This window comes from Vidua chalybeata, chromosome 4 (assembly GCF_026979565.1).
Source record: "Vidua chalybeata isolate OUT-0048 chromosome 4, bVidCha1 merged haplotype, whole genome shotgun sequence".
Lineage (NCBI taxonomy): Eukaryota > Metazoa > Chordata > Aves > Passeriformes > Viduidae > Vidua > Vidua chalybeata.
In genome coordinates this window covers 34,294,763-34,318,687 of record NC_071533.1, presented here as the reverse complement: position 1 = coordinate 34,318,687, position 23,925 = coordinate 34,294,763, and the positions used below count along the sequence as shown (strand labels likewise).

The 23,925-nt window shown below is 41.9% G+C and overlaps 1 protein-coding gene across 1 annotated transcript in view; it reads left to right on the top strand.

Annotated features, from left to right (window-relative positions):
* Positions 1-12,773, top strand: part of KDR (kinase insert domain receptor) — a 30,369-nt gene extending 17,596 nt beyond the window's left edge. The window contains exons 21-30 of the mRNA XM_053941474.1: positions 1,330-1,486; positions 3,066-3,166; positions 4,523-4,645; positions 4,785-4,896; positions 5,238-5,337; positions 5,454-5,559; positions 6,636-6,787; positions 9,992-10,088; positions 10,189-10,277; positions 11,148-12,773. Of these exons, the coding sequence (XP_053797449.1) occupies positions 1,330-1,486; positions 3,066-3,166; positions 4,523-4,645; positions 4,785-4,896; positions 5,238-5,337; positions 5,454-5,559; positions 6,636-6,787; positions 9,992-10,088; positions 10,189-10,277; positions 11,148-11,352 (1,242 nt within the window). The 3' untranslated portion in view covers positions 11,353-12,773. The remainder of the gene's footprint in view (positions 1-1,329; positions 1,487-3,065; positions 3,167-4,522; positions 4,646-4,784; positions 4,897-5,237; positions 5,338-5,453; positions 5,560-6,635; positions 6,788-9,991; positions 10,089-10,188; positions 10,278-11,147) is intronic.
* Positions 12,774-23,925: the final 11,152 nt, after the last annotated feature.

The window sequence follows — 23,925 nt, the reverse complement described above, 5'->3', positions numbered from 1 at the left end:
CTATCCATAGGTATCTGCTCTCACATGATTATCTGTTCTACTGTCCCCTTGGCTCATTGCTGAATGAGGCTACACATTTCTTCTGCTGTTAATAGCTTTATATTATAGATGTAGCTCATAAGTTTACATTCAGCTTTTCACTTCCTGAGTCCTTTGCAAAAACGAGCTCCATTACAGCACCCTTTCTACACCCTGATTTGAAAGAAGTGGGAAGATGGAGACTGGCATTTTCAAATTCATTTCTGGGCACCTCTGAGAGGAGTCTTATTTACAGAGAGCATCCATCCAGAGGATCCATGCTCTCTGAGGGTCAGATTGCTTTATGAAGAACTTGGCTCTGTGTACCCAGCACTCAGGGTCACCCTGGGGACCCTACCCTTTTCCACCCACAGCCAAGAGGGAGGCCCCTGGGCTGTACTCTGCCATGTTGGTAGACTTGAGTTTTCCTGCAGCTGCTGTGTTTAGATCAGCACTTCTTCCCACTGCTTGTTGGTTCCCCAGGGGGTTATTTTTCTTTATCCTTGGAGACATTGTTTACTATTTTATATTGGCAAAGGCAACTCGCTGCATCTTCTTGTGAGGTAAAAAGATAAACAAGTATCTGAGAGGCCTTGAAGTAAGAGACAGGGTTTCATGAGAGTGCTGACCCTTGCTTACACAGGCAGTGGGAATGGGATTTGGCAGTGGTAAAAAACAGCCCTGCCAGGGAAAACATCACCAAACCAAAGCAGGAGAAAATGGAAATGTTTTAGAGGATACCTTCTGGGGCTGGATTCCTCCCTAGAGGCATGCATTGGCTATGGGGAAGAGGGAAATAAGTCAGATTTTGATGGCTGTTAGGGTTTTGGCCAAGGTAGAGGTTTAGCAGAAGGGCCTTTGCAGCAGCAGGAGGTAAAGCCATAGCAGTACAGAGAGGCTGGAGTGTGCGAGAGGGTTTGGCAGCATCCATCCACATGTGTTTCACAAGTGGGGGGCTCCAGGGGCTGAGTTCACCAGCTCCTCAGTGTGCATTTAGTCGCCTGCATGTGGAGATGCTGCTGGGGTTTGGCTGGGAGGTTGTGAAAGCAGGAGAAAGTTGTGCTGTGGAGTGGCAGAGGGTGCTACAGCTGGTGAACCTGCATGGCCATGGGTTGGGTTTCGCTGGTACTGTCAGTGCACCAGCCCAGTGCCCCAGCCAGAGCTGGCTTGGAGCAGAGCAGCTGGTCATGCCTTCACTGGGTTGCTCTCCCTGCCTTACCTTGTGACCTTGACACAGACCATAGGTGCATCACTGCCTCTCCAGCATGCTTTCAGCTTCTGATTTTTCTCACCCTCCCCTCATTTTTCTAGACCAAATGTACCAGATTTAGGCAGGGGAAGGAGAACTACATTGGTGATGTCTCTTCTGACCTGAAGCAACGGTTGGACAGCATCACGAGCAGCCAGAGTTCAGCAAGCTCTGGTTTTGTGGAGGAGAGGTCCCTGAGTGACGTGGAAGAGGAGGATGGTAGGATACATCTTCTCCTGGTGTTGGAGCATGTGTCATTGCATGTGTCATCATGGGGCTGATGAGGGACATTGGGGACTGTGTGATTTCCAAAGCTCCCTCAAAACCGTGTGCGGGGTATTCTCTGGATGACCAAAGTTCCTGAGTATGGATTATCTAGATCAGCATCCCAAACCCCTCAGCCCAGTGCCAGATAATGTCCTGTATGAAAAGGGTCTGCTTTTAGTGTGAAGCTTTTTGGAGATACGTCTATTTAATACCCCAATATTTTTAGGAAAAATTGCAGAGTACAAACTCCAAAGGCAGTGCAGAGAGGGATGCACCAGCATGCCAGCTGAATTTCCTTAATGTCTACCCAAAAGTTAAATACTGTGAAATGCTATTTCATTCACTGCTTATTAGCAGAGAGCTTGCTTTGCCTTCCCTCTGCCCAGGTGGTCTTTCAGGAACAGGAAGCCTGAATTATCTACTCATACAAAGCATCCCCAGGATGCACGTATCCTCTGCAGTGGTTTCACTGATGCATTTGCCATGTTCTCCTTTGGCAGATGCAGCATGAAATGCTCAGTGCTGCTATTTCAGAGGTTGCTAATTTCACCTAGGGGTGAGATCAGATTAGTTGGGAGGAAAGCCATAGCTCTACTTCCTGTACCTCTACTGCTACTAAAAATCTTTCAGTGCAAAGAGTACATCAGTTATGTGAACAGGGAGAATGATCTTGCACTTTCAATCCAATCTAATAGATAGTGTCAGGCATGCACTTCATACATTTCCACAATGTCTTGTTGCCTTTCCAGTACTGGAATCAATCTAATGGATTGATTTCAATCCAATCTAATAGATAGTGTCAGGCATGCACTTCATGCATTTCCACAATGTCTTGTTGCCTTTCCAGTACTCCCTGGTGTACACGTTGACCCTCTGAGCTGGAATGTAACATGAAGTATGTAGAGCTGAAGGAGCCCTTATGGTGAAGGTTTTAGCCACCAGTGTTGTAGTTCTTGGTAGATGTCTGCTTAAAATCAAAAGCTGAACAAAGTCACAGAGTTGTTTATTTCAGCAGGAACTAAATGCCTAGGTATCTTTGGATATTTGAGTACATTATTCCTCCAGGTTACGAGATTATGATGTTAGGGTTCTTCTACATTAAATTAACAGGGCTTTTTACCAAATCAAAGTCTTTCTCCCTATGGCATATTCTTTCCTCCTAAAGACAAGGTGGGGCCTCCCTCTCCTTGGTTTCTGAATTCATCTGCTGAAACCAGAGAAAACTTTACTGTCCTAGGAATTTGAGAGCTGAATTTTTGGTTGTTTTTCTTTTGGAATTGTTTTGCAAATCTTTCCTCTGGAAATAAGCAAGGAGGCCAGGGTATAACCCGTTGTCTCAAAAGTTTATTTTGTACGAGACTAGTTTGATGTAAAATGGGCTGTTAGTGATAATTATATAGCTAAAAAAACTGCTTGATTTGCTCTTCCAATCCAGCGTGGCATAAGGTTCAGATGGACTTTTACCTAACAAGCAGTTATTGGTGGAATCAGTGACAAAGGGCATGTTTGACTGTCATCTGATTCTTTGCAGCTGGTCCTGAAGACCTTTGCAAGAACCCTTTGACCATGGAGGACCTCATCTGTTATAGCTTCCAGGTGGCAAGGGGAATGGAGTTCTTGGCTTCACGCAAAGTAAGGAACTTCTCAGGAAGAGTGGCATGTTATTTATTTGACTGCAGGAAGTAATGCTGTAGGTCTACAGAAGGAAACAGCATGTTCATCTTTGGACTGGCAGTCATCTGCAGTATTTTCTTTTTGCTCTAAGACATACCCAAATCATTAATACTACAGAGAGAAACAGCCCATGCATTTATTGACACAAATGTTAGTGATCTGTATAAGGTTTATGGGCCACCAGTTCACAGAGGAATGGTTAAGTGGTTGGAGGAGGGGAACTGACTTATAAGGACAATTAAAGGAATTAGGGACAAATCCCTGGTAAGAGGAGCTAAACAAGAGTAAAGGATTTTGCTCTGAGGAGGTTGCTTGTAACTTGTGCACTGGGATTGGAACGGCAATGTGAGGAGAGACAATACCCAACTATGAAACTTCATGGATGACTCCTTGGAGAATCTCTTGCCAAGGACACCCTGGCAGTCAACAGCACCTCACCTGCATTTTGGCATTCTAGAAGTATTCTTCTGTGGTTTGAGCCTAGATATGTAGAACACATGTTTCAAAGGATGACAGTTCCAGCAGGAGTGAGGAATTGCCTGCAGCTGTATAGAAAAAAAAAAAAAAAAAACACTTAGAAATGGGAAAAGAAAATAGAAGCAGGAAATACAACACTGTTCTAGAGGGCAGGCTAGGTGTTCAAGAGCAGACTTCAGAGTCTTTTTCTAAAAACATACTTTTGTCTGCCTCTCATATACATCCCAATTGATGAGCAAATGCAAAAATACCTGCTTCCAGAATCTGAGTTTCAATCCATAGTAGAAGCAAATCTGAAGCCACTTTCAGAGCCCAATTTTTTTACTTCAGGCGATTGAGGCTTGGATTTTGAAGTGTTTGGGTTGTTAACTAAGCTGCTGTTCTGCATAGGTAGAGATGTGCACTCCTTTCTCTGTAGTAAAGATTAGTTTGTGTTGGAATCAAGTCAGCATTTTAGTGTGGAGTTTTTCAGAGAAATAGTGGAGTACAGAGATTTGAGTGAACCTAAGTAAATCTAAAGGTAATCAGATCTGAACCTGTTTTGTGTTAGCTTCTTAGGATAATTAATTACCTAACTTCAAAGGCCCTCTCTGCACAGTGGATAAACAGATGTATGTTTGGACTTGGGAACACAAGTCTCCCTGTGCCAAATCAGTTGTGACCATCAAAAAAGCACTTAAAATCAGCAACTGTTGATGCTGAGGTTTCTTTTTCTTAAAAGGTTTTAAGAATTATCTGGCCTTTGAGGGTAGGAGAGCACATATGCGAAAGAAATCAGCCCTGTGGACAGAGCTGTGACGACAGGCAGCACATGAAGTTGTTTACTTCTCTTTGCAGTGCATCCACAGGGACCTGGCTGCTCGTAATATCCTCTTGTCAGACAATAACGTGGTCAAAATCTGTGATTTTGGTTTGGCTCGAGACATCTACAAAGACCCAGATTACGTCAGGAAAGGAGATGTAAGTTTCAGATTACCTGTTTGGTAGAGAATGAATATGAAATGAGGACTTCTTTCTTTTTTTTCCTCTTAAATAGGTTTTTGGAAACTCAGTGTTTTGCTAAACTGTGATACCATTTTGTTTATGAAAATGCTTTTAGGCCAGACTACCCCTAAAATGGATGGCACCGGAAACCATTTTTGATAGAGTATATACCATTCAGAGTGATGTATGGTCCTTTGGAGTTCTGCTGTGGGAAATATTTTCATTAGGTGAGTCACTGAGCCATCTCTAAACAAAAGAGTCTGAAGAAAACAGTCAAAGTGTTCTTGGAATCTCTGTAGCATTTTCTTTTTACTTCTTGAAAAATTCCTGTATATTTTCTCCATCAAAAGAAAATACTCAAATTTTCTTTAAAATGCAAATGTAGGAACATGGGCTTGAAATGCTTCTTCATACAATTTCAGTATGTGATGATGTGCCTCATTTACTCAGTCAGTTGCTGTTTCCATCATGAATATAAATTGTTTACATATCCAAATACACCAAATTTCTTATTAACACAAACCATAGCAAGTCTAATGCATTAAAATTACTGTTGCTTTCATTTTAGGTGCATCACCGTACCCTGGCGTGAAAATTGATGAGGAATTTTGCAGAAGACTGAAAGAAGGAACGAGAATGAGAGCACCGGACTATACAACACCAGAAATGTGAGAAACTCTTCTTCCATCTGCCCACATTTACCCCACACTACTAGCAGGTGCAGGAGCAAGCAATAGGTGCTGTTTTCTTCACGCTGGTATTTTAATTGGTTTTGTCATTCCAGGTACCAAACAATGTTGGATTGCTGGCATGGAGATCCTAAGCAGAGACCAACTTTTTCAGAGCTGGTAGAGCACCTGGGGAATTTACTGCAAGCCAACGTCCGTCAGGTACATGAACTGTATTCTCTGGTTGCTAAAACCACTGGCTGAATCTGTCCTGCCCTGCCAGCCATCACAGCATTCCATGGTTGGGCACTGTCTGCTGGAGCTGTCAGGGATCCTAGGCTTCTTCTACTGCTCCCATTACTGACCAGCAGTTGGGTCTCTGACGAGCAGAGAGTGACTTGTGGGGTAAAGATCCCAGAGGTTGTGTTGTGGTAACCAAAAGCCACTCTGCCCTGCCAGCAAAGCTTCCCATGACACTACTGCTGTCTTTGCTGGGGAGTTGTTGGCACAGGCTCAGTTCCCTGCTCTGCTGCTGATTTCTCTGCAGGCTGCAGACGCATTTCAGCAGGTAGCTCCTGTTGATCTTACTGTGCCAAAGATGGTTATCTTTGTGTATGTCAGGCTGCAATGCTTTTGACGGCTATCCTGGAAAACAAGGATACAAGAACTTCATTGCCTGTGAGCAGCTGCATGCAAATTAATGTATTAAGGCACGACCTGTGTGCAGGCATTGCAGTAAGAGAGCCCACTGCGACCAGGTGGGGACATGGGCCTCCCTTCCAAGCTCTCCATCTTGTGGCTTCCTCTTCAGTTAGTACGGAAGTGGACAAGGCCAGGGCCATAGAAGTGAGCCCACTGAATGAAGGAGGATAGATTTGGCTGTGTGCTCCCTATTAGACAGACTCTCCCTTTCTAACCTCTTGGTGATAATGGGAATTACACTGCCCTTCTAAACTGTCATGTTCATTTTCTTTGTGGCATTGGGATTCAAACATTAATGAGATCTACTTTTATTTTTTCAAAGGCATCAATAAAAAGTCCAGTTTATACATTATGTTACAGTATATATAATAGAAAAATCTATTTTTTTAAAAAAATAAAACTACTTGGAAGTGGTTCTTACTAATCTTCCTTCTTTTAATGTAGCTGCTCCTGCAAAGGTGGTATACTGTTCATAGTTTAATAAAGCACCCACACTGTTGGTCTGATGTGTTCTCCATGTACGTGCATGTAGCTGTCTATGTCTGGGTGTCTCTGTAGCCTATTTAATTTTTGTGTTTTTTCACTGCAATCTACAGGATGGTAAAGACTACGTTGTCCTTCCTTTGTCAGTATCATTGAATATGGAAGAGGATTCAGGTCTCTCTCTCCCAACTTCACCTGCTTCCTGTAGGGAGGAAGAGGAAGTCTGTGATCCTAAATTCCATTATGACAACACAGCAGGAATTAGGTATTTTATATGGTGGACATCCTACTGGGGCCTCTGGGAAGGTTTTGTTCATGCTGGGGGAAGGGAAAATAAAAGGAAGAGGCTTCAGCTGCCTGGTCCATATTTAACCTTTTCCATAGGGATAAGAAGGAATTTGTAAAGCTTTTGTAGGCAAAAGCTAGTTTCTTACCTTCCCACTTAGTGATTTTCTTATTTATTTTTATTGATGCTACCCTTTCAAGACTTGGTATTCTCATTCAAAAACAAACAAAAAAGCAAAACCTGTGAAAACATCTGTTTGTTTTTTAAGAACCAGAACATATAGAAGGTTTTACTGGTCCAATTCAGTTGCGTTCACAGTGTTCTTCTGTTGCAGCTGCCAAGAACATTAATGATGATAGATCTATCATTAATAACCTCTCTGGCATTTCTCCTCCTAAAGTGAAACACTGCAAAACAGCTCATGAATTGATAGCCAAGAGGAATGTGACATAAATAATGTTGTCACTGTTTTTTGTCCACTTCTTCCTTCTAGTGGGCTCTTAGGGCATCCACAATGGTAGATACTGTTGGGTATCATGGCAGAGATGACTTTCCAGTACGGAGTTTGTACTAATGCACTTCAGGGGCTTATGTTGGACCCTTTGAGGACCTCTGGCATGGGATGTAAGAGAGAAAGGCATTGTCTCATCCAATGCAGCCACTGAGATGCTGGGAGCCCTGGATTGTTCAGTGCTATCTCAGAAGAAGGAGAGTAGAAAGAGCGATGCAACCACCAGGGTGGAGACGGACTCTGTTCGCAGGTTTCATGTGGTTTCCATGAAGCAGAGCCCTCTGCCACACTGCTTGTATCATAACCACCACAGATGGAGTTCCCAATGATTTGGGGTAGAGCAGGATAACATTTTTATGTGGCCCTAGAAAAGACTACATAGGCACAATGCATTTCACACTTCACTTGAACTTACAGTCCTGCAGCTGACCTCTCAACCCCATGTTTTAGTAGTGGGGTAGTTCAAATTATACATGTTTAAAAGACAAAAAGCTTGATTTAGCACTGAAAACATCACATGTATTTTCAAATTTTAATACTTCCTATATGGCTTTTCTTGGTCCCCATTTCCTGTTATGAACAGAAGTAAATGTACTCTGTAGACATTTTAAGGAGACTTTGAGTCTCTTTCTCTAGTCTTAAATTGTGACAGGATTTTGAAAGCACTTGCAGCAACCATGCTAGGAGAGGCAAAGTGAGGAGGTTAAGTCATGCTTAGGGGATTTATTCTTATGTTCTGGTATCTGAAAATGATTTTGAAGGCATGGTTCTTGCTATACAGGTAGTGGAAAAGATTGGTCTGTTCAGAGATGTCTTTTTCAATCTTCACAAAAGTACTAACTATGAAAAAAATATAATCTCTAAATCAAAGCTGGAGGAGGATAGCAAACATAGGGAAAACATGGAGAATATTAAAGAATGTTTAGATTGTTGATATAAATTAAAGTCAACAAGACCTCCTAACATCTTCCATATTTGGCTTAGGAAATAGATGTATGGTTTCTGCACCTTGAAAGATTGGCATTAAAAACAGTCAGGTGAGTTAGTGTAAAGTTGAAAGATAATGCCTACTATTAGAAAGTAGAAAAAGTGTAATTCTGCAATCTGTTTAATTTGAATTCTAGGAACAATCCTGGAATAAATGTTCAGATAAATAATGGTAAATGCCTACAGGAAAACAAATTAACTACAAATGGCCGGCATAAAATTGTCAAGAAAAAATCAAGTGAAAATAATCTAAGTTTCATTTTTAGGGAGAGTAATTGACCTGAATGGTAGCAGAGAAGATGCATTTTCATGCATCTACAACAACCCTTGTAGGCTGGCTCTTGTCTGGTCTGAGCAGAGGTGGGTCTCACATACTTGGGAGGTCATTCAGATCAAGAGGCTGGGCTTCTCAGCCCTCACCACCCTGGAAAACTGGCCATGCAGTTCAATGTGTATGCTTAATGCAGGCACACAGGGAGATTCCAAACAAAGAAGACAAGTTGTGGAATGAACTTCTAGTTGTACAAGATCAGGTTGTCCAGGAGGGTGCATGGACTACATTGTCCATTTGATGGTTTGGTCCTGGAAGTGTTGGATGGGAAATAGATTAGATACCACTGCAAAGGAGCAGAAGATATGGCCAGTGCAGAGAGCTTGAAAAAACTGGTTTTAAGTTTAGGAAGAGAAAATGGAGATAGTAACCATTTTCAATATATGAAAATTTGCCCCAAAGAGGGTGTTAAATAATTGTTCTGTGTCCCCAGCATTAGGACAAATTTTATTTGAGCAAATACTTTGGTTTAATATTTGAAAAACATTCTGAAGTGTGATTGAGTACCTGAGCAGGCTACTCAAGGAACTTGTAAAACCCCCACCAATTTAAATAAATGTCTATTGGAGATAAGCAGGATTCAGCATAGCTAGACTCAAAGCTGGGAAAAGGGCAGAATGCTGCTCTTAATTGTCTCCAGCTTTGCACTTCAAGTGGATTCAGGTTACTCTACTAACGCCATGGCTTTTCCTTCATTAGCTGTTCAGAACGTAAATTTGCCCCATTTAACTGGAAAACCATCCATTTCATTCCATTTTCACTTAGGCAGAAAGGCGAAGGTACTGTTTTCTTCGCTGTATTAGTATCTCCATGAAAGTAAATTTTTCTTTGTCCAATATTTTTTATGGATGTCATCCTGAACCAGAGGGCTTCTTTTGGAGAAGAGCCTTCAAGAGAGATTTAGCACTCCCTGTCCTGATCCCCATGGCTTAAGAGCAGCAGTGTGCTGAGTCTGCTGTTGTTGTCCTAGGTCCAGCCAGGGGTCTCAGAAGTGCAGTCCAAAGAAAGAGATGCACGTCTGTGCTCCAGGCTTCTCTGTTTATTATAGTTCTAAGCAAAGCTTGCAGGGAGTTAAGCCCTCCAGTGTAAATGAGGAAACAAGCTGTTTTCTCAAAGCCATTTCTTAGAATTTGCTCAGAGACCAATATTGTCAGGAGCAAAAGGTCAGAAATATGCCACTTTCTAGGCTGTTCATCCCTTTCAATAAATAGATATTTTGAAGTTTGCATAATATGTTTTGACAAAGGGATGAACTTCTCTGAAGAGAGATAAAAGGATTCTGATATCATTGTGCTGTTTGCAGCCAAGTTGTGGATAGTGGACACAAATTTTTTTTGCTTTGTTTTCTTTGCAGTCAGTACCGACAAGGTAGCAAGAGAAAAAGCCGCCCCGTGAGCGTGAAAACATTCGAAGATGTCCCATTGGTAACCACTGTAAAAGTTGTTCAGGAGGTGAGTTTGTCTATTTATACATACTTTCCTTCTGTTGATACATTTTATTTTTGGTGGTTTTGATCTTTTTCCATTTAATGCATTTCCAACACCTTTGCAGGAAAATCAGACAGATAGTGGGATGGTTCTTGCATCTGAAGAGCTGAAGGCACTGGAAGAGAGTGAAAAACAAGTGAAAATACCCTTTAGGTAAGGCTTGGACTGCACATAGGATTGAATATGACCTTTTACTGCAGTATGTCAGAAGACTGATTATTGGTTTCTAAAATTGTTTGGAAGAAAAAATCTTTTCTTAAAGTATTTTCAAAAACAGAAAGCAAAATTGTGCCCAATATGCCTGGTCATCTGCATTTAGTATTAGGAGAGGGGAGGTAATGCAGCTTTGGGAAGCCTCAGTCAGCATCCAGAAAGGACTTGTATTTATCAGCTGCAATAGCATCAACCACCCCTCAAAGATACTGAGCAGGTGCACACAATTGAACACATGAGGACCTGTCTGAACTGATGAACAGCTCTTGGGTTTTTTCTTGCTTTGCTTTTTTTTTTTTTTTTCCCTAATAGCTGTCACTCAAGTTTCAGGATGTACCCAGGTGTATTTTCAGAGCATTGTACAGGGGTTTCATTGTGCAGTTCACAGGAAGCACAGTGGCACTCATATAGCTGAAGCTCATGTATGCTCTCTGAGAGCTTCTCAGGAATTATTTTTTTCCTGGACAACTTCAGTGCAGATGCAGATATACTGCAATTACAATTGCACCATAGCTGAAGTAAAGCCTCTAAAAGCTTTTTCTCCATTTCATCTGCAGTCGCAATCTAACTCCTTGTATCATCATAAAATTAAACATCTTTTTCATGCATTAGTGAAGTTAGGGCATATGAAAAGGTCTTGCCTTATAATCAAGTGTATGTTTAAAAAGGCTTGAAGCCAGGTTTAAGAATAGCCTTTTGCTTTGGTTGTTGCTGTGATGGAAAGCAGCTGCCATCTGGAGTCGCCCACCTGCCCTCCAGAAGACAGTCTCCACAGCTCTCTCAGCCCTGTTTCTGATTGGTTTTTTGCAGCACGCTGGTGCCCAGCAAGAGTAATGAATCCGTCATGTCCGAAGCCTCCAACCAGACAAGTGGGTACCAGTCGGGATACCACTCGGATGACATGGACACCACTGTGTACTCCAGCGAGGAAACCGAACTCTTGTGTGCCCAGGAGGCTTCGCCCCCGCTCTGCCGCGCTCATGGGCTCCCCTACGAGAACCCCGCACCACTCTAGGTTGAAGCTGGCAGCTCCAGCTCCCCCTGGGATGTGCCTTCATTGCCTGGGCTGGTGGTATTCAGGTTTGATGTATTGAAAGATGGCATCCATGGGACTAAGAAAAGACATTTATTTTTCCTGAAGATGATGCAGAAACATCTGGCAGCAAAACTGCGCTGTGCCCGGCTGGGGCTCTTTCCTCAAGAGACGCTGGTGGCTGAGGGTGCAGAGCCCTGGCCATGGTGTGTGGGCTGTGCCAACCCCACGGCAGAGGCTGAGCCTGGTGATGTCGAGCATCTGCCTGATGCAGGCAGCATCACGGCATTCGACTTAACTGTTCCTACTTGTACGAAATAATGGCACATCCCTGCTTTTGTGGGGTTTTTTTTGTTTGTTTTCCCCCTTGTGGCTGGACTCCAGGAAGGAAACAGCACGGCACTGGCTTCTTGTTTCTCAGAGTTATTCCTTGCTTGTACCTTCACAAACAAAAAAAGGAACCTCCAGCTCAAGGCTCTGGCACTCTGATGGCCTGAGACTAAACATAGGCTGGGCTAAATATAGGTGGGGGTGATGGTCTCTGTCCTTGGCAGAGGAAAAAGGCTGCTGTACAAGTCCTCGTGAGTTGCGTTTTCTCAGTGAAGTTGGTTAGTAGGGGGAAGGCAGAGCACTGAGCCAAGTGATGGGACTTAAATAGCAGGGCCGTGCCTGACCTCTGAGGATGGCTCTGCTCCCCTTTCATCCCCAGCACCCTCACTCATGCCAGATGCCTACCTGCCTCTGAGCTGCCTAAAACTGCTGCAGAAAATACTCCCCTCCCCCCAGATCACCACCTGGGCAGCCTCTGCAACAGGTAGAAAAGGCAATGCCATTTACCCTAAGACCGCAGGACCTGTGGTTCTGGTGGGGCATCCTGAGGGTACCCTACCTTCTCATCTCATTCCCCCTCCCTCAGATTTAGGTCTGACTCTTTCAGTTTGAAAACTGAAAAGTCTGTTTGCAGTGGCAGAGATCTCAGTTTATGTAGCCTTGGGAATCCGTGACTGGTTTCATGGCAGCTCTGATTTTCTCCGAGTGCTGAAATTGTGCCTAATAGTTGGACAAGTTCTTAACTGTGCTCTTGTAGTCCCAGAACTCTATTGATAGACACAATGAGGACTACAAGATTTTAAAATGTAAAGCTATTTCTACTGAGTTCTTTTTGTATTTTTATAAGTATTTTTTTGTTTGTACTTACTATAATGTCAAATGCTGGGAACCATGAATATAAGGCATATACAGTATTTATAGCCTCTTTATGTAGAAATAAATGTAATATATTAAAATATAAATATATATTATATAACAGATATTTTACTATTCACATTTTGTATTGGTGTTCTGTAGCATTGCAAAGGTCACAAATTTTTTTCATAGCTAAAGCTTTTCACTTTATTAAAAGGGACTGGAAATTTAAAGCTGGGGGCTACAAGTAGGTTTGTTTTCTTTTGTTATATCTGTTGACAGGGAAGATTCTAAAGTACTACTTGTTTCAAATCCACAAACAAGTAGTAGGCATGTGTAGTAAAGAAACTTCAGTGATGTTTAGCAGTTGGCAACAAATACCTTTAGAGAAATGGCCAGAGGAAGAGACTGCTTGTACGAGCTGAATCTCCTCTGAAAGAGTTTATTATGTTCCTTTGGGGATGGTTGATCTAATTGTATTGTGGCTTTTGCCTGGGGAGTGGCATTTTCCCTTATAGCCTTATTCATCTTTTCCCACTTTTGTTTCTCCTAGCTCAATTCTCACAGACTAAATGTTGTCCCTGCTCTTGTGCAGTGAAGCCTTCCTTTATTTTAAATCTGTACTTAAAGCTCCTGCCTTTTCACTTCCTTGCCAATTTTTGACTTTCTCTTCTGCACTGTGTAGGCCTTTTTTCTGAGGGCAAGGCTGTCCCCTGCTAGGGACATAACAGCTTATGCTAAAAAACAGTGCAAGGGAAGTTAAGCCACAAATTGCAGACTTTAATTCAGCTTCTCTTTATTGCAGTTTGAAATGAGACAGGCTACTGCAAAGTGAGAACATTTGTCTAGGAAATTAGAGATCTCACTGCAAAGTTCTTCTCAGGCTGAACATGGGACTAATGCTTTCTACACATTACCTGCATTACCCAAATACAAGGCTATGAGATGTCAAGCTGTAAATGTTTCTCCATTGCTCCCCCTAAATGTAAAGCATTTTATAGCCAGGAAATCAGGAGCAGGGAGGTCAGATAGAAAAAAAGGGAGAGGCTTCCTAGATCATGCGTAAGGGCTTCTAGGAAGGATTTCACATATATATTTGACATTTGCCTTGCTTCCCAGGCAAGAGTCTAGCCAGCAGAGTATGCTCAACAGACAATGACAATGCTACATCCTTTAACATCCCCCCTATGCAATATTTTTCAATGTCTTTAATGAAAGTGCTCTTCTATGTATTATTACACAATGGACATAAAATACTGACACTGGCAGGACTTTGATGAGCCATATGTTGAAGAGTTCTGACACTGAAGTGGAGATTGAGATATGTCATCAATATCCATCTGCCTTAGACCTGCATTCCTCAAGGTTTGGGATGTTCAATTTAGACATCTAAATTGATGTCTAAATTGATGTGTGTACCGTGTCCACGGTACCTCTGAAACATCCTCCCACCACAATGCAGACTAATGAAGTTTCAAGACATAGCCATGTCAGTTATTAAGTTCACACTTACAATCCTTGTCAGCCAATTAAACTCTCTTTTGGGTCCAAATAGTTTTAAATATGCCTGGAAAATGTGGCAACTAGCACACCTGCTTTAGGAAAGGAAATTAGTTTCTAAAAAAAAAAAAAAAATCAACCCAAACCATATATTCACTGTCAGAAGCAAGCAAAGGTTCTATAAATGTGTTCATATCTTTGGCATCCAGTAACACAATTCTTTTCTTAAACCATGGCCATTGCATCCTTTAAAACACCTGGACTTTTTGTTGTGTTTTGAATACAGCACATTCAGCTAAACCCTAGTCATTCTACATCTGTCGTTGAGATGCTTTAAATTCCAAAAAGGGTATTTTCAATGAAACAACAGACATATAAAGCACACATTTGCAATGCCTTGCAAACCAGTCCCAGCTTTATCTCTATCCTGCAGCCATGCAGCAAAGTGTCAACATTTGGATCAGCATCCTTATCCATGAAATTCAGCCTGGATCTGAGCCCAATGAGCTACAATAAATAGAAGGGACACTTACGAAATTATGTATCCAAACATATCACCGTGAGCAGCTGGGTTGGAGTGAGGAGAAGCAGTGATGGGATTGATTTGTCTTGCTCAGAGGAACTGCCAGAATGAACAGTAATTGCTGGTGGGTTAGGATGTGGGGAATCAAGCACAGCCATGCCAGAAATAGGCAGTTTCACAGCTTGGAGATGGTTCATGTCAGCTCTTATCAATGTAAACACAGCTCACCTGAAGAATGCAGTGGTGTTCAAGAGTAGTAGGTAGGTCCTTCTTCCTGCAAGAGATACTGTAAAATGAATCTCATTGTTTGCATGGAAATGTCTTGGCAAATCCAGTCCTTGCCTAAGCTTTTCTTATTAATGTGTCTCCAATTGCAAACAAGTGCATTTAACATGAGAAAAAAGGTGTTAGGATGATACTCCATGTCTTCTGATGTGGTCATCCTGAAAGACCATGCCTGGATACTCTTGGGACAGAGTGCTTATTAATTCTAAAAGCAATGTGTGACTAAAATCGCTACAATCAGAGCTGCTGACATTGGGGACAAAAATTTCCTCTTCATGGCATCTCTTTTTATGGTTCCAAGGCTGGAAAACATAACTGGGTAGCATGGATAGCCTGCAGATATAAAGCTGGAATTTGCTATTTTTATGCAGAACATTCCCAATGAATCATCTGAGGTTTCCCCTCGTCACTGATACTTGAGTACACACCCTGTGTTACCTCGCAGTATGGGACCTCACAGAGCAACAGCAAGGGCAAGGAAAACAAAGTTAACGTTTGCTCTTTCTAATTGACAAATTTATTAGGGACAGAACTTAACTAACAAAGACCTTTTCTTTGGACTTCAGCCCTGTATTTTTATTCTGCCTGGCTGAGTGTTGCATTCTGTGGTGTAATATATGTCCTCAGCTCCTCAACCCCTGACATTCAGGCTGATTAAGTCCCAGAAGGTCATTGGGAAACATAGCAGGAGCTTGTAACATATGGTGCTGATAAGCATCTCGGCATCAGAGATAAGGAGCTGCTCAGTGTAATCTTAGGAAGCTCAGGTTTTGTTGCCATAAAACTGTACAATGTAAAGCCTAATCCCTACACAGGTTTAATTAGCTGTTAAACATATCAGATTCATGATGAAGGGTGTTCTGGTTACCTAGTTATTTTTCACTGGCTGCCACTAGTTGGTTCAAATGTGGAGTATCTTTGTCCTGCAGCTTGTTAGGATGACATGTTATGGTGAATGATGGCTGCTCTGTAAGTTTTGGAGAGGAGTGGGGGGGAAATTAATTCAATTTCCAGACCCAGCTGCAATGTCAGACACAGCCTCTGGTGCCACAAAAAATGGCAGCGCCATGTGGCTTCCTAAGTCCTGGTCAAAAAAAAAGACTTCCTCAAAAGGTGGAACGTATGAAATGAAGTTCAGTTATCTTTTCCAAGGAGAGCTGAATCTGTTCACCATCCTACAAAGCTGTTTCCTTGGGCTCCATGCTGCTCTCTCTTCCAGTATAGTCATGCTAAGTGGTATGCTTAGCAATGGTTTCACAAAGACTGTTTAGTTTAATTTCTCTTGGTCTGTTTTCACACTACAGTCAGAAGCATGATTTCCACTCATTGTAGATAGACATAAGGCAGTTTTCATCCTGCCCAGCTAAGCAGCAGTACCAGTGAGGGTTTGGCATTGCCAATTATAGGGATCGCCCCATGATAGTGGGGCACAACAAAGTCTGTGCTGCTGCCACCACCACCAAGCTCACTAGCAGGATGTCAGCCACAGGGTAACCTCTGTATGTGCTGAAGTCACACCTTCAGCTGCAGCATCTCCCCATTTGGGAATAACCAGACGAATGCAAGTCATGTCTGGTTTCTGGAGTTTCTTGCACTTCTTGGTATATTCCATTCCCCTGTTGTGTCACGTACTGCAGCAGCAAAGGTTATCTGTCATGTTTCACCTCTATCAAACTCATTTGAAGCTGAAGATGGCAGGTTGTTTTCCACCACTTACTCCCAGTGTACTGGACCCTGGTTAACTGCAGCTGATGGGGGCCAGCAGGCAGCAGTGGCCTTGGTTTAGGACTGACGCTCTGCCTGGGCTTGGCAGTGCTGCATTGCATGGAGCAGGGGAGAGGAGGCAATGACTGAAAGAAAATTTTAATAATTGTGTATATCCTTTTCAAATATGCATAGGTCCTGGAGAGCTGTGCTTCAGCACCAGGAACCAAGAAAGAACAACGGGGTTTTGCTTGTTAGAGGCCTTCAGGTTGCACTGTTGGATTGGATGACCAGCACTGCTTTCTGCTTGTTATGTAGACGCTGCTTTATAGTGCATATTTCATGCAGAAATATGACCCTTTATTCCTAGAAAGGATAATTCCTGAAGATTTCCAGGTTTTCACTTGTAGACTTCTCCATTTGTTTCTCTGTTCACCATGTTCAGGCTATGGTTTAAGAGCTGATCAGTTGGGCAAGGCATCTGAACCAGCAATGGACCCTTATGTTTAATATCCTTTGATGGATTTTCCACTTTTTGAACTTGTGTGTAACCCTTAACATTTGTAACATCCCACATCAAGAGCTGCTTGCATGCAGATTTTCACTAGATGGCCCAAGCTGTATTCCAGCACATTGATCAAGTTTTCCCTACTCACTTTCATCGTGATATTCAGGATTTTATGGACATCTATCCCCCAGTCTTTCCCTTTGAAGTCAGAGCATTCCTGTAAAATCTGTTTGCATCTCCCCAAATCTGTAAATAGGGCCCCTTGGTGAGAAGGTGACATCTGTCTGGCATGATTCCCAAGCAGGTCTCCACAAGATACCCGGCTTCCGTCGGGAGGAAGGAGGATGTGGGACAGTCAGCAGAGGACCGTGTTTTGTCAAGGCATTCGCGTGACGGATGGACCACGGCATTGGCGAGCATCAGTCAATGTCAAGACCCGACTTTGCCAGCATCTTCTCAGCGCTGCTATTTTTGGCTGGTGAAAGGTTTCCAGGGGCTGGGCTGGACTTGTCTCCCATGTGCAGCGTCGCCCTGTTCCCAGGCTGTTTGTGCTGGCTCCTGGCTGGCTGCAGGGAGGGATAAGAGGCAGAAGGCAGGGGCTGGATAACTGAAATGCAGCACAAACAGCAGCACATTTACCACCATGAACCAGCCAAAGAGAGAGAAAGCCAGGCCTATCTTATCAGTTACTTACTGAGTTAAGACTCAGGGGTATAAAAGCTCTCTTTAAACTCTGGGTAATACCCATAAACGGAGCTCTTAGGAGATAACTTCACCAGCAGAACTTTTTTGATGCACTTATGTGTAGTTTTGTATTACAATTACAAAAACATCTTTATATTGTCTGATAAACTTCTTAAACTGGCAATAACTATTTAACATTTCAGTATAGTCAAGTACTAAAACAGCAGGGAGTGTGTAGCTAAAGCAATACAATTATAATGTATGTTTGCTAATGCTATCAGAACAATGGCTTTAGTAATTCCAAGCCTGCTCCCAGGCTAATATTGCTAATTTTTCAGGAGGATTATTGAGTTTTATTAGCAATTTTCTTCTCAGTATAATTATATAGCTATTAGAGAAATCAATATTGTATCATGTAGAGTCCCTTAATAGCTACAGTTCGTAGAGTCTGTAATGGGGCCAGCTTTGAAATCAAATAATTAGGAATCTTTATAATTCTGCTGAAACTGGGCTTTGCATGATGAGATAGATGTCTTAGACATTGAAGAAAAGGTTGAAAATCTGTCCACAGTCTTAAATCTTTGCATTCAATTAACAGTTTTACAAGTAGACTGTAGAAATACATCGCTGTATGTTTAAAAATTCCCCCCCCCCCTTCTGGCTCCTAGATATCATTAAAATTTCTGACCTCTACATAGCTTTCAAGAAAATCTATATATTCATCTAAATATGCATATTCAAATCACTATGCCATAAACAAATTTGCTAATTACTCAAAAAATTCACTAGCCTAATGAAGAACAGTTTGCCGCAGAAGTGTCTGTGATAGATTTCTCATCTGAATTGATGAAGTGTTTTTTATTTTTCATTATATGGTGCTTTTTTTTTTTTAAGAGAATATTCCTAGGTTTGGGTATATTAGAGTTCATCAGGGCTTAAATATCATGGTAAAAAATGCAAGGTATATCTCAGGCAGCTCTTGTTTCACAAGCTGTACTTGCAGTATATATACTTTCAGTATAGCTCAACCCAGCATTTCTCTGACACTTTGACATTAAGTGTCAGAGTTGGGCAGGTTCTTCCCCAGAAGAAATTCCCTAACTTTGGCTTAGGACTCTTGGGCTTAACCCTTACCCCATGTTCTGTGGGGATTTTTGTGCCAGCAAAGGGTAGAGCTGACTGAAAAACAAATTGGGGTGGGGTTATTTGGATGGTTGATTGGTTTTCTCAGGTTATTTTGAATTCAGCTGCCAGGATATGGTTTACTGAGCATCACAGCTATAAAATGGGATGTGGGAGTTGCAGGAGGGAAAGCTGTGGATGCTGGCAGTAGTGGAGTGGCACAGTTTCAGTCCTTCCTCCAGCTAATACTGCTTATGAAACTAAAACCACTCAACTTTTTTCAGATGTAGCACAGTGTGTCTATGTGGCTATGAGCTGCAAATGGGGGACAGTCACTCACTGCTTCCATCTGGGGCATTGTCTGAGATGGTAAGAAAGACCTTTTCCTCTGTCCACTCTGTTCTTGTGTTTTCTTCAGTAGCTGAAGGAACTTCAAGTAAACCTGAAGATATTCCTTCAGATGTGTAAAAGTCTTCATCAAAAGAGTTCTCTGCATTCCTTTTACTTGTGTTACAGAGAATAAGATAATACAGAGAACAGATAATACTTTGCTCATACCTCACATAGGTTGTGTCTTACAGAAATAGAGTTGTAGCGGAAAACTGTTTTTCTGTCTCTTCCAGCATAAGAACTAGTGAGCATCAGCTGCAAATACATTAATATAGCTTTCATCTGTGCTCAGTAAACTTGTGAAATTCTTTTCCACAGGTTGTAAAAATTTACATCAGTTGAGCAAACTGTTAAGCAAATTAATGGAAGAAGAAATCATTCAGAAGCAATAAATATATAAAACACATCACAAGTTCAGGAAATCTCTGACTTGCAAATCATGGGAAACTGAGACAGGGTGTTTGGGAAAAATTTTCTATGTGCTTTTCCTGCTGATTTACTGTTACTTTGGCTTCCACTATCAATTGCAAAAGTTCCTAGAGGTGTGCTTTGGGTACTGCAATATGACCCCCTGAAGCTTTTATAAGTGAACTTGTAAGCTCTTGTTGTTAACTGAAACATTGTCTTGACACTAATTCTCTGCAAGAGTTACAGTTTTTGGGCTGCATGTAAAAGATGATAAATGTGTGTTTTCCAACACACGCTTAAAGTGCTCTGCAAAGAGCGCCGTATACATTGGTAAAACAAATTCTGCTAAAATTGCTCTAAGTGCTTCCAAGCCCTTGGAAAATGAGTGTGTCTCCAAAGAGAGGGTGAAGGGCAGTGGACCAGACAGTGTCACAGACACCTCACACAGGTGGCTTCATCACCACCAAGTACCAGCTGCACAGCTTGTATCTCTCTCAGCAGCTTGTTGAAGAGTCATGTAACCTCTGGGTGAGAGACTTTAGGCCCTGATTTTCAGCCTTTTTGCTGCAAATAAACACTGCATTCCTGACATTTCAAGTACACAGGCAGAATATCCTCAGCTTCATCAGGCTGCTGACATGTTGTGCAGAGGAAATCTATTACTGCCTCAGGAACTGATGGGTTTCCTACTCATTCTGAACAGATTGACTGGTGCTAAATATATATATCCTGTATTTCCACACAGTCTTGGTGAAGAAGTCAACCTGTTTACCATTTTTTTAAGATGGAAAAAAAACAAAAGGTGAATGTAAATTGGTAATTCATAAAGGAAAAACTAAATAACATTTTTCTTATCACTCCATGTTTCTAGCTCAAAGTTCACTGAACACAGCACGAGACCATGCTTAGCAATGCACAGAGAGGGAAAGCTCATTGACACCACTGGGATGCCTGTGTAGTTAGTAATTTTACAGGGAAAAATTTCCTTGAGGCTAAAGCATGGAAATTCTAAACTGCTAAAAGTCCATGACATGTAAAGGCTGTTTGCTTTGGTGTCTTTGGATGTTGCCCTGTGGCATCCACCTTTCAGAGACAGCCAATATTTGCAAAAATCCCCAGTGACAAAACATAGCTAGATACACTGAGTCCCACAGCTGGTGGGACTTGTGCATCCACAGCCTCTCTGCAAACAAATGAATAACTGCCCTGAATATGAGCCAGAAAAAACCTGTCAGATTTGCAGCTTGGTATTTAGTGCAGACAAGCACCAAATATCTGGCAGTGCTGCTACAGCTCTGTCAGCCCGTGCACAGCAGGTATGTGAGAGATCTGGAGCCAGGGGCTGTACATACCATGTCATGCAGTACAGGTAAGACATTTTCACAAGATTCTAAGACAGCAGTTAACCTGTCTGACTTCTTCCAAGCCTTTCCCATAAGACTGAAGAAGGGGAGACAGGGAAGTGAAGAAACAGACAGCCTGATAAAGCTGCCCTCTGGGAAACCCAGCTCCCTGTTTCAGCTGACACCTCACTACTATCTGTGTCCTTTTCCAGCAAGTGACTGGCTCACTTTAAGTCTTCTCCCATGTGAGAGGTATGATATGAGCTGGTAAACAAGTTTCTTCTGCAAATATCACTGTAAATCTGGTGTGAGACCACAGGAAATTTCAGAGACAACTTTAATCTCCCTTAAAAATACTCTACCTTAAAACTTTAAGATTAGACCATAGATGTTAACTATCCAAATAGGTTTTTTCTTCCTTATTCCCCTGTTTTGCATACACTCTTAACACTTTAACATTTCAGTCATCCTCCCAGCTATCTTTAAAGCAAGACTCTAGAAACCTGATATAGCTTTCCTTAGTTATTGCCGGGAATAGGTGAAGATGCAAGCAAGGCTGTGATTGGCATTGTCAAAGCAGGAACTAATCAGCCCCTGGGAACAAACATTTGTTGTTCTGTTTGGAAAGCAGTAGGGAAAACTCCAGTTACATCTGATTTTCTCTCAACTCAGCTCTTTGCAGACAAGGACATGTTAAAATAAAACTCATTAGAAGAAGAATATGTTAATATTACCTGAGACTGAAATAAAAGGGAAAAGCAGACAGGTCAGCCCTCTAAGCCTAGAATCAGTGAAGCTGAACTAGCTGTGGCTCCTGCTCTTGCCATCAGATTTCATAGTGCCTATTAAGTTACAAACTCCATCTGAAGTCCTTCCCCAGCACTAGACTATATATAAAATTATAAAATGGAAAATTAATAGATTCCAGTAATTAGTTGACTAAAAGGTTACTGCAGGGGGCAGGAAGGGAGAACAGGCAGACAGTGTGATCATATTAGAATGATTTCCAGCCCAGGGTCTGCAAGAACCATCAGAGTGATGTTATGCGAAAAGTTAATTGCCATACATACTATACCAAAATGACTGAATACATTTTTTAGAGAGTCCAGGGAACCAGTTTTCTCTGAAGTTCACAGGATTTTTGCCCTCATATAAACCTCCTCCTTTTGAGGAACATCATCCTGCAGAAAGGACTGTGTGAAAATTTGTCCTCATTGAAACCCGAGAGTGTTTCACCTTGGATTTTAAACCAGCCAATATTTTAAGTGTTGCTGTCTTGGCAAGAACTGTACATAGAAAAATCACCTTTCACTGGCCTCACAGTTTCTGAAGCTCATGGGACAGTATCTGTGGAAAAAAACAAGGCCAATTGCACAACAATAACCCAGGCTTCTCCCTACAAAACAGCAGTCCCCTCCCAATGCAGCTAAAGGAAGCAACAAGCCAGATGAGGAAGGTAAACTTGGGATCTGAAAGGAAAGAGTCTCTGGTATTTATAAAAGTCAGAGGTTCACACGGAAACTTGGTTACAGCACTGATCCTCTCCAATCTATTTCAGGACACACAGCCCTTTTTCAGCTATAGTATTTGACTCATTGGTGCTGGAATACTGCTTCTCTTTTTAACTCTTTAAATGAAAAACCTTGTACTTTGATTTGAGACCATAGTGACAGCTAGAATATATGAAGTGAGAGCTGAGTGCTGAAATTCATTGCATGAGTAAAATCAGAGAGAAAACCAAACCACAGCTTCAGCATGTGAACTGTAAGCAAAAAAGCCATTTGACCCATCATGGTTTTCTGTGATGGACATACCCATGACATGGAAAAACAGAACAGGAAACTGCCTGCAGCAGGCACTGTGATGAATGGCAAAGAATGCTGATGCATGCTACATTTCAAATGTTAATACTCTCTGAAAGAACAGCATGAATTGCATTTAATGTCTTCTCACAGGATCTTGGGGTAACTGAGGTTTGAAGGGACTACAGAAGGTCTCTCCTCTAGCCTCCTGCTGAAGCATGGCCAGCTCTGAGATCAGATGAAAGTGGACTTCACCATCCTCTTTGAAATACTGATAAAAATTTTAAATACAACAAGAGTTTACAAGAAGGACACCTGTGATACCTGATTTGTTACCAGCTTCTAGGTGGAGGATGACCCATTAACCCTCAAAGCCTGATTATCCGACCAATTTTTCAGCCCTCTAGTTATCCATTCATCCAGACTGTAGAGCTCTAACATGGGATACAAGATCGTTGTGAGTGGCAGCCTGAAAGGCCTCACCAAAGGCATCTGCAAAGCCAGTTATTTTATCACAGGAGACAATCACGTTGATCAGGCATGACCTAACACTCTTAAGTCCATGCTAACTGATGCCAATCACCTTCATTCCTTTATATGCCAAAAAATTCTTCCAAGAGTACTTGCTTCAAAATTTTCCCAGGGATCGAAGTGAGACTGACTGTGTGCACTGGATTGTCCTTTTTGGTCTTTTTTGACCATGTGTGTGTAGTATTTGCTTTTCTCCAGTCACTAGAGAGGCCTCTCCCAGTTTCACTGACTTTTCAAAGATCATACAGAGGGAACCTTGCATCTCAGTGGACTGTAGCTACAACTTCTCAAGGGACCAGAGTCATTTCAATCCTTTAACCCTGAAAGCCAAGAAAATATTTTGAGGAAGTTGGTCCTCAGCCCTGTGACGTCTTCTGGGGTCTAATCTCTTACATTTTTTATTTAATATGTCTATATTATACTAGATGAGAAATAAAGGCTCTAGCTATGATGATTAATAGATGTCAAACAGCAAGCTTAAAGGATCAAACTATAGATGACACCTGACTCTTAAGTTTCTGTTGCTCCTGTCCAGGTGATATGTTGACTCAAAGGAGATGATCCTTTCAT